This window comes from Drosophila elegans, unplaced genomic scaffold (assembly GCF_018152505.1).
Source record: "Drosophila elegans isolate 14027-0461.03 unplaced genomic scaffold, ASM1815250v1 contig_468, whole genome shotgun sequence".
Classification (NCBI taxonomy): Eukaryota; Metazoa; Arthropoda; class Insecta; order Diptera; family Drosophilidae; genus Drosophila; species Drosophila elegans.
Genome location: NW_024545855.1, coordinates 2,898,237 through 2,911,882, shown reverse-complemented (window position 1 = coordinate 2,911,882; position 13,646 = coordinate 2,898,237). Strand labels below are relative to the sequence as shown.

General features: G+C 42.6%; 1 protein-coding gene and 1 non-coding gene across 3 annotated transcripts; both read right to left on the bottom strand.

Annotated features, from left to right (window-relative positions):
* Window positions 1-7,519: 7,519 nt before the first annotated feature.
* On the bottom strand, window positions 7,520-12,665 carry LOC108144009 (prolyl 3-hydroxylase sudestada1). Of its 2 annotated transcripts, XM_017268631.2 has the most exons (7): window positions 12,520-12,665; window positions 10,375-10,465; window positions 10,177-10,316; window positions 9,919-10,116; window positions 9,078-9,272; window positions 8,396-9,013; window positions 7,520-7,893 (listed from the first exon to the last, which is right to left on the bottom strand). In XM_017268631.2, the coding sequence occupies exons 1-7, from the start codon at window positions 12,572-12,574 to the stop codon at window positions 7,580-7,582; spliced, it is 1,611 nt and encodes a 536-aa protein (XP_017124120.1). In that variant the 5' UTR covers window positions 12,575-12,665; the 3' UTR covers window positions 7,520-7,579. The 2 variants fall into 2 exon arrangements, with proteins under 2 accessions (XP_017124120.1, XP_017124119.1); XM_017268630.2 differs by lacking the exons at window positions 7,520-7,893; window positions 8,396-9,013; window positions 9,078-9,272; ... (1 more) ...; window positions 10,177-10,316; window positions 10,375-10,465 and adding an exon at window positions 10,635-12,312.
* Window positions 9,673-9,744, bottom strand: Trnad-guc. The gene has a single exon. It is a non-coding gene; the product is annotated as a tRNA-Asp (tRNA).
* Window positions 12,666-13,646: the final 981 nt, after the last annotated feature.

Here is a 13,646-nt window from a genome sequence, read left to right as displayed (position 1 = left end):
TGTTTTTAATCCAGAAAAAAATCTAGTAGCAGTAGAACACAATATTTTAGTTAAATAATTGACTTGGCCAACACATGTTTTTATTTTCCGTGGATAATTCATCATTAATACAATTTTAAGTCACTCTTTTGTATATTTCTTTTCAACCTGCCCTTTGAAGTTCTAGATTTTTGCAGTGCAAGTGCACCACTCAGCTCGCTTGTCGCCCGTCGCTGGTTGCTGTTTTCTATTTGCTGGTTGCATCTTCCGCTGGGTATTATGTCATAGCCGTGGCGGGGCTTTGTCATTCGGTGCCGCTGCCCCATCTGCTTGAGCTTGTTGTTGGTGCTGCAAGTCGGGGCAAAAGTCGCGGTGCCACCGCCAATCCGGTTATGTGTATATGTCTACTAGTATATGGGTGAGTGTGGCACGGAGTTAAGTGTTTGTAGATGAGAGATCGGAGTCGGGGGACTCGGCATTTGCTGCAGTGTGGGAATTTACACGCCTGCTGTTTTTGGCCAAGATCTTTGGTGGATCTTGGGCGTTGCTGTCTAGATTTTCTATATTCGCTGCTCTGGGGAAAAACGCTGGCAAAACAACCTCAAGCTGTCACCTGGAACTGTGACCGAACTGAACTGGCAGCTTGGCATTTCAAAGTTGAGGTTGCCTGCCGGAAAAAGGCCAGTCAACCAGAGACAGCCAGCCAGTCAGCCAGCCAAAGTCATGCAGATCAGGCGGCAGCTGGCGAAAAAAAATGTCAACTGGAGGACGAGCTGGCATGGATGACTTTCAACCCGGAGTTTTGCGAGCGGAGCCATCTGCCAAAGCCAAAAATCTGTGGGAAGTGGCCGCCATCTTTCTAATTTGCTGCCGATTGCGATTGTGCAATAGCGCCGCAAATGCTGTTTGTAATAAATGTTCGCTTTACGATCCAACAACTCCTGTGTGTGCCAATGACTCACGCGATCACTCGATTCCAGTTCCTCTGCGTGGGAAAGGCCAGCCAATAAGGAAGTCTTAGCTCTTAAGGTCCCAAACACTCCAATTGTTGTTCGAAGATGAGGATGAGGTCCGACACGATCTGTCGCTGGGCATTACACAGCACCTAAGCGGATTGGATTCTAATTAGCGGCCGCTTTCAATTAAATACCCATCTACTTGTGGCTGCCTGTATCTCGGCCTCGGACTTCCACGCCTGACATTGATGAATGTGCTCGTTGCCAGAGACACGAATTCGGTGTTCCACCTGGCAGTTACAAGCCAAATACTATAAGCAAAAAACAAAGAATACAGTGGCGGGGGTAAAATATTTAATTTTTACTCATTATGTAAGCTGGTATGCTGGTAAAAGTGCCGAGAAGCCGAAAGCATTTGCACAACGTGTGGGAGCCGGTGGAAAATGCATTCACCATCATCAGCCAGCGGCAAAAGCAGCAGCAGCTTAAATTCAATTAAGCTGAAGATGCGCCTGAGCAGAGACTTTCGACTCGCGACTTGCGACTCTCGATCCCATACCATCCCATCCAATCCCATCCATCCCATTCAGCAGCGCGCCAAAAAATGCCAAAAACCTGGCAGAAGCTGGTGCAACTGAAGAGGCTAATACACGGAAAGAAATTTGATAAGGTATGATAAATAAGACAAACATAATTTTTAATCACAATTATCTAAAAAAATGTCTAAATTTGTTTTTTTACGTTTATTGTTAGGATTTGTATATTTATTTAAATGCATTGAAGCTTTATATTTTTTAAATAGGAACCCAACACTATATGTCGGATTTAATTGAGATATAATATTTTTGTTTATTTTCCGATTGTTCCTATGTATATACATAGTATTTAAATCTAGTCCGTTATCCGCAATAGAAATAAGACTTTTGGGAAAGTTTCATTTCATAGCTTCAGAACTAGGAACTTAATGTATTTACTTTATAGGGTCGTATATAGCTCCTTCTGACTTCAATTTTAATACCCTTTCCAACAATAGCATTTAGAATTTGCTTGAATTTGCAATGCCCATTTAAATTAAATAAATACCTTTTTTTCGCCGTGCACTAACGAGTGACGAGGATTGCGATTGGGACTCGAGCGGGAATTGGAAACCCAGGTCGTTGAGTAATTGTGCAGCAATGAGCATGGGCTGCCAGCAGATTTTCCCGTTGATAAAGTGCAGCTCTCGGAAAACCTTTGGCAGCGTACCGCTCATAATAAGAAATTGCATAGGTACATACTATATAAATGCATTTACACATATATAATTTCGCATTTGCTGGCCAAGATTGGGATGAGGATTTGGATTCGAATTCGGATTCGGGGATTGCACGTGGCAACGGCAGCCGCAAATGGAGACGGAGACGCAGCTGTGCAATTTACAGTTTTATGGATGCGACGCCGATTGCGAAATCCAACCTGGCTGGGATTGGATTGGATGGCAGTCGGACATTCAGAAATTCGGACACTGGTCAGTGAGCGGATCGCCTGGCTAATTTGACGCATTGCCATGATGCGGCAGATTTAAAAACTGCAAGCCGTACACATAAAAGACATCATAAAAACAAATGACTTGAAAACGAACTTGTTCATTTCATACAATTTTCTGGTCGTAAAATATATTTTTATCATATTTGTTCTTAGGAAAATCATAAAACTTTTTGACGCAGATTTGTTGCTGGCAGAGTTCTCGAATTAAGAATAAAATAATTAAAATAGGCTGGAACGTTTATAAAATCAACGCTTTTTAATTAAATGTAAATTGTCAATAAAAAACTGGTTTAATAAAAGAATTGCAATCATCTACATATATACTAAACTATAACAATAATAATTGATTTTAGTGCGCTGCAAGTGAATACATAAGTCGAAGTTTTTGCTTGCTTAGCCCGGTAATAATATTTCTTTAACATAAAGTTTTTAATTAGTTTTCATGACACTTGCACCAACTGAAAACGTTTAAAATACTTTTAAAAAATCATTAAAAATTGCATTGACTTGCCGAACTAAATCGAAAACAAGTGCCATTCGTTTAAAAGCATCCTCCGGAAAAAGCCTACAAGCCATTAAGGCTTACCAACTTAGTTAAAACAGGTTTAATTACTAGGCCTATTAAGGAAAACGTTGCTAAAACATAAACGTAAGGCTAACAAAATGGCAATCTTCAACTTATATAATGTTAAAAATATAAAGAATACAAAAGAATCAAATTTGCGAACTAAACTTTACAAAGCACAAACGAAAACAGGTTGGTACCTGCGCCTATTGACAGTCAATAGAGTCAAGCATTCTAAATTGCATTTACTGGCACTCGTAAACCGACTTAAGCTGCCATAAGCCGAGCCAACACACAGTCGAAATTTGCATAAAATGTGCATTAGCCGCCCCCTCATCCGCCGCCGTCGATCCAGCGACCTCGCCACCATCATCATTATCACCATGGAGCGATGCAACTACACAGCAACGGAGCTAGGGAGCTATGAAGCTATGAATCTATGGAACCAAACTGCAAACTGCAACCAAGATCTCATACCAACCCATACCATTGGATCGGCCACACCAAGGTGCAACTTGTGCCGAAATCTGCACGACGAAACGTGAGAAAATGTTATCGTCATTGCAGTTGCTATGCAGTGGATATATAGAGGCAAAATAGGAAAATAAATAATAAAAAAATATTTGCTAAATTATGGGAATGAAAGGGAGGCTGGCGAAGAGGGTGGCAAAGAATGCTGATGCTGCGGTCTCTGTGACTAATTGCATGCCCATACAAATGCACTTTTCGTAATGCTGGAACATGTGTGAATTATTATGCAGTCGAATCTTCATTGTAATCATGTTAATGTTAATGAGCTTTCCGGAGATGGAGCTGCATTGTGTTCGTGATTCTTCTGGCCAGAGATTCTGAGCCAAATGCCAAATGGCTAAAGCTGACCAGGATGTTGAGCTTGGGCGCTCTGTCAAGACAACTTTTATTTTATGTTAATTCAATAAGACGTCGACTTTTGTCACCCTGCAACAGCAGCAGCCACATTGTCTTTCGCCAAACTTTGCCCATCGCGGGGTCTTCTTCATTTTACCTGGAGATATCTTGCCCAAAAAACGTTTTTGAGGAGCGCCACTTGCTGATCGTTTGTTTGCCAAAAACACGACAACAACGCCAGGGACAACAGCAACATCACAAAGCAGCACCAGCAGCAATAACCAGCGACACAACAGCAACTACACTTAGAAAAACTCAAGAATGTAATAAAATTGTTTACATTGCGTAACAAAAAAAATATTTCGGCAAGTTAAAAATTTTTGCATATATTAATAAACAATCTAATTAATAAGTATATCAAAAACACAAAAATTCATATTGCTTAAACAGGTTTCCTTTTTTGATTTTAAACTTTTTAGAAAAGTTACTGTACAATGCTTAAGGCCCACACTTGAGGGCAAAAGTGTGACGGATTTCAAAACTTAAAGTACTATTTTTTACAAGTGCACAAAGCAACTGCTAGAGAGCTTCGGTCGTTGCTGATTTATGCGTTTTGCAGCATTTAAATTGGCATTTATGTCAAACTGCGGTAAGGGTAAGTAATATTTTGTATAATACATTTCGCTTTATTTGTTTTATAAGCGTCCTTGGGGTTTGTCGTCTTCGACACTTTTCCAGCTACAGAGTCTTGATTCCCATGGCTGCCACTCGCATCTGATGATGATTATGATGATGATACCTTTGATGCTGTAGTCCGGGTATTTCTTTTTATAACATTCGCGCAACGGTCGCTTTGACTTTATTGAGCCGAAACAAATTGGTTAATTGTTCCACAATCACTTGCAAGTTTGGCAATGCGATGGACCGGTGTAAATTACTCATTATTCTTCTCCCAGGCGAAGAATTGAACTTTGATCGCTTAGCATTTCTGGTCAGAATCGGCTTGCCGCTCACAAATCTCTGCAGATCTCCAATACCAGATCATGTGCAGACAAAATGTTAGTGGCCTTGACGCAAAGCCGAGAATGTTGCTGATGCAGCAGCAACATGAGCACAGCAGCAACAGCAACAGCAACTGCAGCATCCACTTCCACTTTTGACGATCGCTGAATCTTTCGAAAGCTGCCAAATCCGTTCGGCTTTCAATGGCTGTTATAGTTTAAGTTTTTTTTGTAGTTTATGTGAAAAATCACATCACTTCTCGTTTCGTCTCGTCTCGTCGCAACCAAACGGCAATTGCCCAATAGGCAGCAATGAAAATGTGTTGGCGTAATTAATTAAACAAATTATGTGCATTGCGCAGACGCATTTGACGTTTTTGGTGCAGTCGATTTTTATTAATTTCACTTAGCGGTGGGAATGCACCAGTGCTATAAAAAGTGCATCAGCACATTTGGTCAACACAAACAGTGCAAACAGTGATTACAATTGCGGCCGTAAACGTTTGGCAATGTGGCTTTTACGTTCGCCAGCCATATAGGCAACTTATGGGCACACCTGGCATCTCAACTCCCGAAGTATCCAGTACTTTGTGCCATTTTGGGGCCACAAATTCTTCGCCAGCTGCAACTGGCTGCCTGTCATTCATTGTTTGCAGTGCATTGCAGTGCCTTCAAAACGCGGCTCAATCAATTATTAATTATACGCCTCGTTGTGCTGGAGTGCCATCTATTGTCTGCAACATCTTCATATCGGACAATTCGCTGTGGCCCTCCTCCTCTGGCCATTTTCCACTTTAAGCTGCCGATGTGGTGTTTGGCAACATTTAACAACCGCATCAAAATTAGTTTCGTTATTGTGTTAGCCTTCGGCTGGCCAGCACTTCAAAATTCGAAAATCGAATTGATTTTTTACGTGCGTGCGGTTTGCCGTGACTGAGTGCGTGTGGGAAAGAGGAGATTTGGGCACTTAGATCCCGGAAATGCAGATGGCTGGGCAATTACGGCTGCAAATAGGCGTCACCGGGACCCAGACCCAAAACTCCCAACCAGATCCACCATATGCCGCTGAGATGCCGTGGCACAAAAACCATGACACAAAGCCACTTTTAGCGGGCTGGCGGCATTTGGCGATCGCTAAAAGTCACATTGTTGACCTTTTTGCGGTGGAGAAAAGGTTTTTCTGTCTCTTCTGAAGTCCCTGTCGCTCTGTAGCGGCTCATTAAAATAATATTTAACCTTTGGCGAAGACAAATACTTGTTGAATATGTTGGCTGTGGGTTTGGGTATGGGTATGCCAGAGATCTTTTCCGAACACACAGCTCTTTGTCGAGAGCCAACGAGCCGTGAGCAATTAAAAATTAACTATTTACTTTTAATGCGCAAAGATTGACGCTAACGCCGACCCCGCCCCCTTTTTTTCTTGGATCTTCCGCCCCTTCTGGCCCCCCTCCGTTTCGGTTGCCCATTACCAATTGAATTCCATGTTTAACGAGTTTTGACAGCCGCGTATTTCTGTGCCTTTTTTTGTTTGCCTTCATCTGCTCATTTGCAATGGCATGCAATTGCGTTGGTAGTGTCTGAAAATGCCGTGTCTTGAAATACCTGAAGACCAAGAAATTCCGAACAGTTTTAAGATATTTATTTGCCTAAGGTAAACCATTATTTAAGCTCTGTATCGCCACCTGGTCATTTAATACGATTTCTGATGTGCTACCACCATTGACATAAAATGGGTTTCAGATATAAAAGAGAATTCCTTTACAATCAATGCATTAAAGAGGAGATGTTGTTTTTACAATAGTAATATCAATAAAACAGAGAATGGTTCAAATAACAGGTTTACATGTTGATTCGATTAAGATTATTGATTTATATTCAACAAAAAATACAAATTTCTAAATAATAAAAAATAATAAAATTTAAAAGCTATGAGAATATATATTTTAATATATTTATCACAAGATAACATTAATTTAACTAGAAATGCAAAGAAAGTTTGTCAGTTAAGCCAAAAGTTCTTTTAAAGCGAAGTCCCAGTAGATTATTTTGTTGTCAACTAAAAAATAAATAATAAATAACCAATTGATTGTTGGATAAAAAGAACAACAAAACAAATTAAAATCCCATTTAAAATATCAATTTGATATGACTTACCCACCGAATGCGAGTCTGCGTTCCTGTCACGGCTGACATTCATCCGGCAGCGATCTTGCACTGAACCTGACCTATACGCGCGTTCACACGCCGAGTGGACGTGGACTAAGCTGGTGGCCGAGGGGAACGATCTCCGCCAGCCATGACATCCAATTCGCAGCACACTCATCTGGCGAAACTTGTAGAAGGAATAGTGGCACGTGGATTTGTATTCAAATGTTCAAGACTCTACGAGAGATCAAAATTTCACTGTTTTCCAAACCGACTCCACCCAAGGTTTAGGCTTCCCCAGCAAATTCCGAAAATGATACGACGGATCGTTTTCAGCTATCTCCTATGTGTGACAGTCTACAGCGTAAACATGTTGGAACATTACCAAGTGGGTAAAAACAATAAGCTGCGCGGCCTTGAAGATGACATGTACTACATTAAACCAAAGTGAACCATTAAATAGCAGCATTAACAGCTTATTAAGAATATACGTGTGGCTTTAATGAGGAGGAATATTACTATACTTCGTTGCGGTTCGTTTAAGACTGCTTTTCCTTGCGCCTGGCCTGCAGCACACTGCGCAGCATGTTGAAGGAACTCAGAACGGGCACCATGATGGGCAGGAAGAGGGGAATGTAGATGGCGTACTTCTGTTCGTCCGGGAAGTACAGCTGGGCCAGCAGACTGGCGTCGAAGAAGCCCCGCTCCGAGGCCACAAAGGCCCGTTTGGCCAGCTCGGAGGCCTCGGCCAGTCGGTGCTCCAGAAGGGCTGCCTTGGCGGCCAAAATGTCCGCATAGGAATTCGTTATTGCGGCACCCACCTCGTCGTCTATCACAATGTAGCTGATTTGATCTAAACGAGAGAAGGAAGCGAATATTATAATTCGGTTTCAGATGGTTACGCCTTTTACCCTTCTCGAGCGGTACAAACTTAAAAAAACATTAAGTTAATTAAATGTTTGATTTTAAATTTAGAGATGAGCTAAACGAGGGGCGGAAGCGAATATTATTATGCGGTTTAAGATGGCTATTAAACTTGCAATCTTGAAAAACATAAACTTAATTAAATGTTACTTTATTATCGAGCAGATATTTTACGGAACACTTTATTTAAAGGCATGAGACGGCCGAAGGTAAAATTCAAATATAAACGCCAAAAAAATATAAAAACTAACAAAGATTGATGTTGTTTCTACCAATGCTAATTATGGTTAAATTTATATACAATTGCAGTTAAAATAACAGTTGTGGAACAATGATAAGTGCTCAAAAACATACCCCAAAGGAATGCTTTTCTTTTTAAAATAAATAATTTCCTGATATTATTGTATTAATTTAATGGATGCAAGACTCACCCAGAAGCTTGATAAGACTCTGGAGCGTACTGCTGGCGGTGGCAATGTGTCGGATGGCGCTGCGCCTGAGGTACGCCTCATACTCCCATCGACGTGGCTCCAGTTGCTCGATGTCCACCGCCTTGACGCCCTCCATCCGCAGTTCGCTGCTGATGTCCAAGAGCTTGTGCAGCTGGTCCAGCATCACCTGCATGTTGTCCGTTGTGCTGACGTGATAGGGCACTGGCTGCTGATCGTTGACGGCCGCCAAACAGACATGTTCCGGCGGATTGGATATGATGAAGCCGCCCCAAGGCGGTGAAATAAAGGCATCCACGCCATTTCTGGTCAGCCGCTGATCCTTGCTGTTGTAGATGTGCAACGGAGCCGTGTGGCAGGGTGGGATATACACAACCAGGTTGATGGCCGGCTTGTCGGTGGTGCTGGCGCTGAGGTTCTGGGCAATAGAGGTCAGTAAATGGGGCAGGGCGGACTCCTGCAGGGCGTAGTGACGCCCCAATTTGCTCTGGTCGCGAATCTGCTTGAGATCGGCCTCGATGGACACCCGGTACTTCCACTGCGATCGCACCGTATAGTTGGACACGCCCGACACCTGCGCCAACCAGGGTTCAATATAGGCTGTAATAAAATGGTGTTGGGCATAAATAGGGTCTTGCATACTAAGATTCAAATCAAAGCTAACTTTTCACAGCCATAGCAATGTTCCACTTGGCATGGGTAAGTCGAGGTTTCGGATTCAAAACCGATACGATAACATCGTAGACCGGTTGCGGCGCTTCCGACTTGGCTCCCATCCTCTCGTCTGTACTCAAAATTTGATTAATACGATACGTCTGCAGGATCTTAGCATTCAGTAGCTGGGCAATTTTGTTGGAGGCTGAAAAAGATTGAATATCATCAAAAGGGTTTCTGCCTAGAACAGAATTTCTCTTAATAGAATTTCTCTTTATACATATATATATATAATATATATAAAAGTTGTATTTCCCATACAAATATTTCTCTAATGTATAGTAGTGTATTTCTGTTTTTTCTAAATTATTTTTTTTATATTTTAAAACATTTTTTCAAATTAAAATTTTCGAAATAGAAAATGGGGCTATATATAGTGCTTTGAAATTCCAGTATGGTTTCAAACAAACCATTAAATATATATACCAACGGAAATGTAAGATATAAATATACACATATGTAACTGTTATATAGAACAATTATAAATCGTAAAAAAAAAATAAATAATAATATTAAAATTAAAAAAAAATAATTTTATTAATCTCCTCCCCGACGGGGAATTGAACCCCGGTCTCCCGCGTGACAGGCGGGGATACTAACCACTATACTATCGAGGACCTTGAAAACATGCGCTCACTTTATCGATATTTAAGAACAAAAACCAGTTTTTAAACAAACATCTTTAAAGCGCAATGATTAAAATTAGTCTTGGTAATAAATTAGTTAGCAATGCTTAGATGCTCAATTAATAGAATATTAAATATAAAACGGGCATAAACCAATTTACTTACTTGTATCACTTCGCATAAGGGCCGATCGTTCGGTGGTCAGCAGCAGTTCCTCTTGCAGCTTGGGCCACTCGATAAACATAAAGTCGCCAACACTCTGGACATGCTCCTCCAGCAGCAGCTTCTCCAGAGCCGCCGGAGTATGAGCCTCCTGGGTCTTGGTCGTCGGCGACAGTTGCTTGAATTCCACACTCCATATTTCTGAAGATTAACACTACTCTTAGTATAGAAAAATAAGTGATTGGAGAGGCAATTACCCACCGCTATCGCTAAAGGCAGTCTGCAGTTCCGCGATGAGCAACTGACCACGACTGGGCTGCTGTGTGTAGATGGCCACCTGCACAGCCGTTTTGATGGGGATTTCACTCAGGCTCAGAATGGCCGACGAGGGCAAATTAACTCTGTGCAGAAAACAATTACGGATGATTTGGAAAACGCCTCCAGACATCGCTGACTCACCGGTAAACAGTAGTGGTGCGCCACCACATGGGCACGCCAATTCCAATGATGACCACGATAAAGGCAACTGTGGCCCCGATTCGGAACTTATCTGTAAAGTCAAGCAGAAAAGTCTGATTAGTTTCTGAATTCTGAAGGTACGGTGCAGTTCTTGGCATTTTAGCACTATTAGCCTATTCTATAGTGTTTAAAATACATAGATTCTTTATAAAACTTAAAACATACATAGCTTACAAGGGTAATTTTAATCCAAACACTTGTTTTTATGTTTTATATACGTTTTATTATGTAAATTAGTTTCTGTACAGTAGAACGGTATGAATGTTGATAGTCCTTGAGTAGTAATTGTGCGCATTTTGTAAACCAAAGTCACATTCTACTCCTTGTAGCTGCAGGAAATAACAAAAACAGGTCCCTTGTCCAGGGGCGTGTTACGCGACACGTATTTGGTGAACTTGGTGGTGCCCTCGCACCGGTAGACTATATTAAGGGCGTTGTCCACGGGCGTAATGGTGAGCAGCACGGACTCATCCTCCTCCTCGCCATCGTAGTCCGATCTCCTGCCATTTGCTGGTGCCTTCGCCGCCGGCAATTCGGAGTCGGGCGAGAGGTATGTGATCACTGCCGCCCCTTCCGCCGCATTCAGGTAGTAGACCAGGTCCAAAGTGTTCTCCTCGCTGGCCAGCCCGTCGCCCAGCACTGTGTAGTTGCCGTGTGACCAGCGCTGCAGCTCCACGCTGCACGTGGGCATCTGGGCATCGGCGCCAGCCAAATCCAAATCGGTGAAATCCCGCAGCAAGGCGAACATGGCATGGCTGCGGAACAGCTGCAGCAGTTCGAGGATGGTGCCTCTGGCGGTCGTCAGATCCAGAACCTCGTAGTTGTGCGCATTGGCGGGTCCCTGTCTCCGCCACTTCAGTGTGTCCGAATCCGCCAGCAGCTGGGACCGGGCCAACTCGAACTTCTCCCGCTTGAAGAATTCGTACAGACAGATTTCCGAGTTCTCTTCGATCCGTTTTTGGATGCTGCGGCGTGTGGCGCTCTTCAGATATACGTTGTTCAGGAAAAGTCCCAGGAGCGGCTTATTGAGGCTATCCGGTTGCAGGTAGTTAAGGCGGGGAAAGGCGCGCATGGAGTCCGCGACGAAGGCCTCGTTCGTCTCGCCGTGAAACCAGCCATTGATCGTGAGACGCGGGTAGTCGAATGTGGTCACCTCGCCCACCTGGTGAAAGGAGCGCGAGCCCACCTTGAAGAAGGCGAACTGGTTGTCCTTGGGGGCGATCTTCCGCTGCACCGGAAACTGGGGGAAGCACTGATCGTCGCTGCCGAAGATCTCCAGACAGCCGCCTTGCGACTCCGACCACTCCTCCGCTCCTTCCCAGGGGGAAAGGTAGTAGATGAAGGCCACCTGGCGGTCCTTCAGCAGGTCGTCGTGCACGAGCAGATAGTCGCCGCAGGTATACATGCTGCATGAGGCGGAAACGTAGTCCAACTTGAGGTTTGTGACCTTCTCCAGCCAGGGACGTACTTGTTTGCGCAGCACCTGCAGGAAGTTCGTGAGCAGCGGGCATGTGGGCATGTTGGAGAGGTCGGAGCTCTGGTAGAATTCGTACAGGTCCATCTGCTTGCGCGACCACTGCACCTTCTGGATAATCTCGGCCACGAGCGCCTGGCTCTGGCCCTGTTCCAGCAGGCCGGGCAGCAGGCAGATCTGGAAGGGATCGGCAAAGACCTGCGCGCCGGTCTGGGCCTCCTTGCTTCCCTGGCTCGTCGTCCAGGCGGTCTGCAGCCACTTTGTGAGCTTTGGCTGCTGGTAGGCCTCGTTGAGGAGCACTTCCTTCGCCTCGGGAGTGTCACCCAGTCGCTGGAGTTTCCTGTGCGGTTCGCCCACCAGGTCTTTGTTGTCCTGCTCCTCCTCCTTCTCCACTGCGTGGCCATCTGCAAGGGCAACATAGAGTGAATGGGTTGGCATTAAGCGGGGGCAAACAGAAGGGGCATACCTTAAACTTTAATTTGGCTGTTTCAAACGCACACCAGCACTCACACACGCGTTATCAAGGGTAAAAGGCACACGATACCCGATGTGCCGGCACATCTCGCTTTTTCGTTTGGACTTAGGGCGGATTTCTCACTGTTTCCACTTACCTTCGTCCTTGTCTTTTCGCCTGGGCTTTATCGGACTAGAGCTCGTGGTTTCCATTGTTCTGTGGGTCAAATTTTTTGGGGAAAAACGTGAATCTCTGCAAGGGAAAATAAAAAATTTGGCTTGTGCAGCTAGAGATGTGCAGTGAAAAGTATCGTTTAAAGTCGTGCCAGTGCTGTCAGTTTGGCTATTTTCACGCAGTATCGTCTAAAAGGGGATACCCCTTTTGCACGCTAATTATATGAGCAATTTTCGGAAATTTCCGTATCGAAAACAATCAATTTAACTTAATAAATTCAAATTAATTAAATAACTAAGAAAAATCGATTTAGTAAATTTCGTAATATTTATTTGAAACAAAAAATGTTTAGTTATTAAATTCTATAAACTATGTAGGTTTAATGGAGACACGAACGGAAGCAAACTTCGTCATTCAAACTTCTTTTAAAAAATTAAATAATTTTTAAAACCTCTAAATCTAAAACATTTTAAACATCTACGAACATGTTTAAAAACATTATAGTGATGATGATTTTCACCTTATTTATTCGGTCGTTCGCAAGGCAGCTTTATGATGATTTTTTGGGATTTAAATAAATATAAAAAAAATAACTCAAATAAATCTAAACTATTAAACCGTTACTACCTACAAAAAATTTAAAAAAAAAGTAAAAATTAGAGAAGTTTTCATTTTTGTTTTAATACTCCGATTTTTCCCATGGGAGCTCAATGATTAAGCCGTTCGATGTTTATCAAATTTTAACCGTAATTCCAAAATAATAAATATCGAAGAACTTAAAAAAAAATTATAAATTGTTTCTATGTGAACAATATGATAAAGTCGTTGCAAAGTTTAAAATTTACAAGCTAAGTCTAGCTAACATAAATAGAACTAATATTTACATAAATCCTTTTTGGTTACAATTTAATGCAAATTCGTATATAGACCATATGTAGCAAACATTCAATCAAAACGATTTGTGTGTCACAACCAATTGCAATATTGACAAATGTATGTATACATCTTGCGACTTTCAATTAAAATATTTTGAAAATATAAAAAATGGTTTATCCTGCGTATCGCCGACAGCACTAATGACTCGTGCCTGTTCGTGACCGCATTACCCAT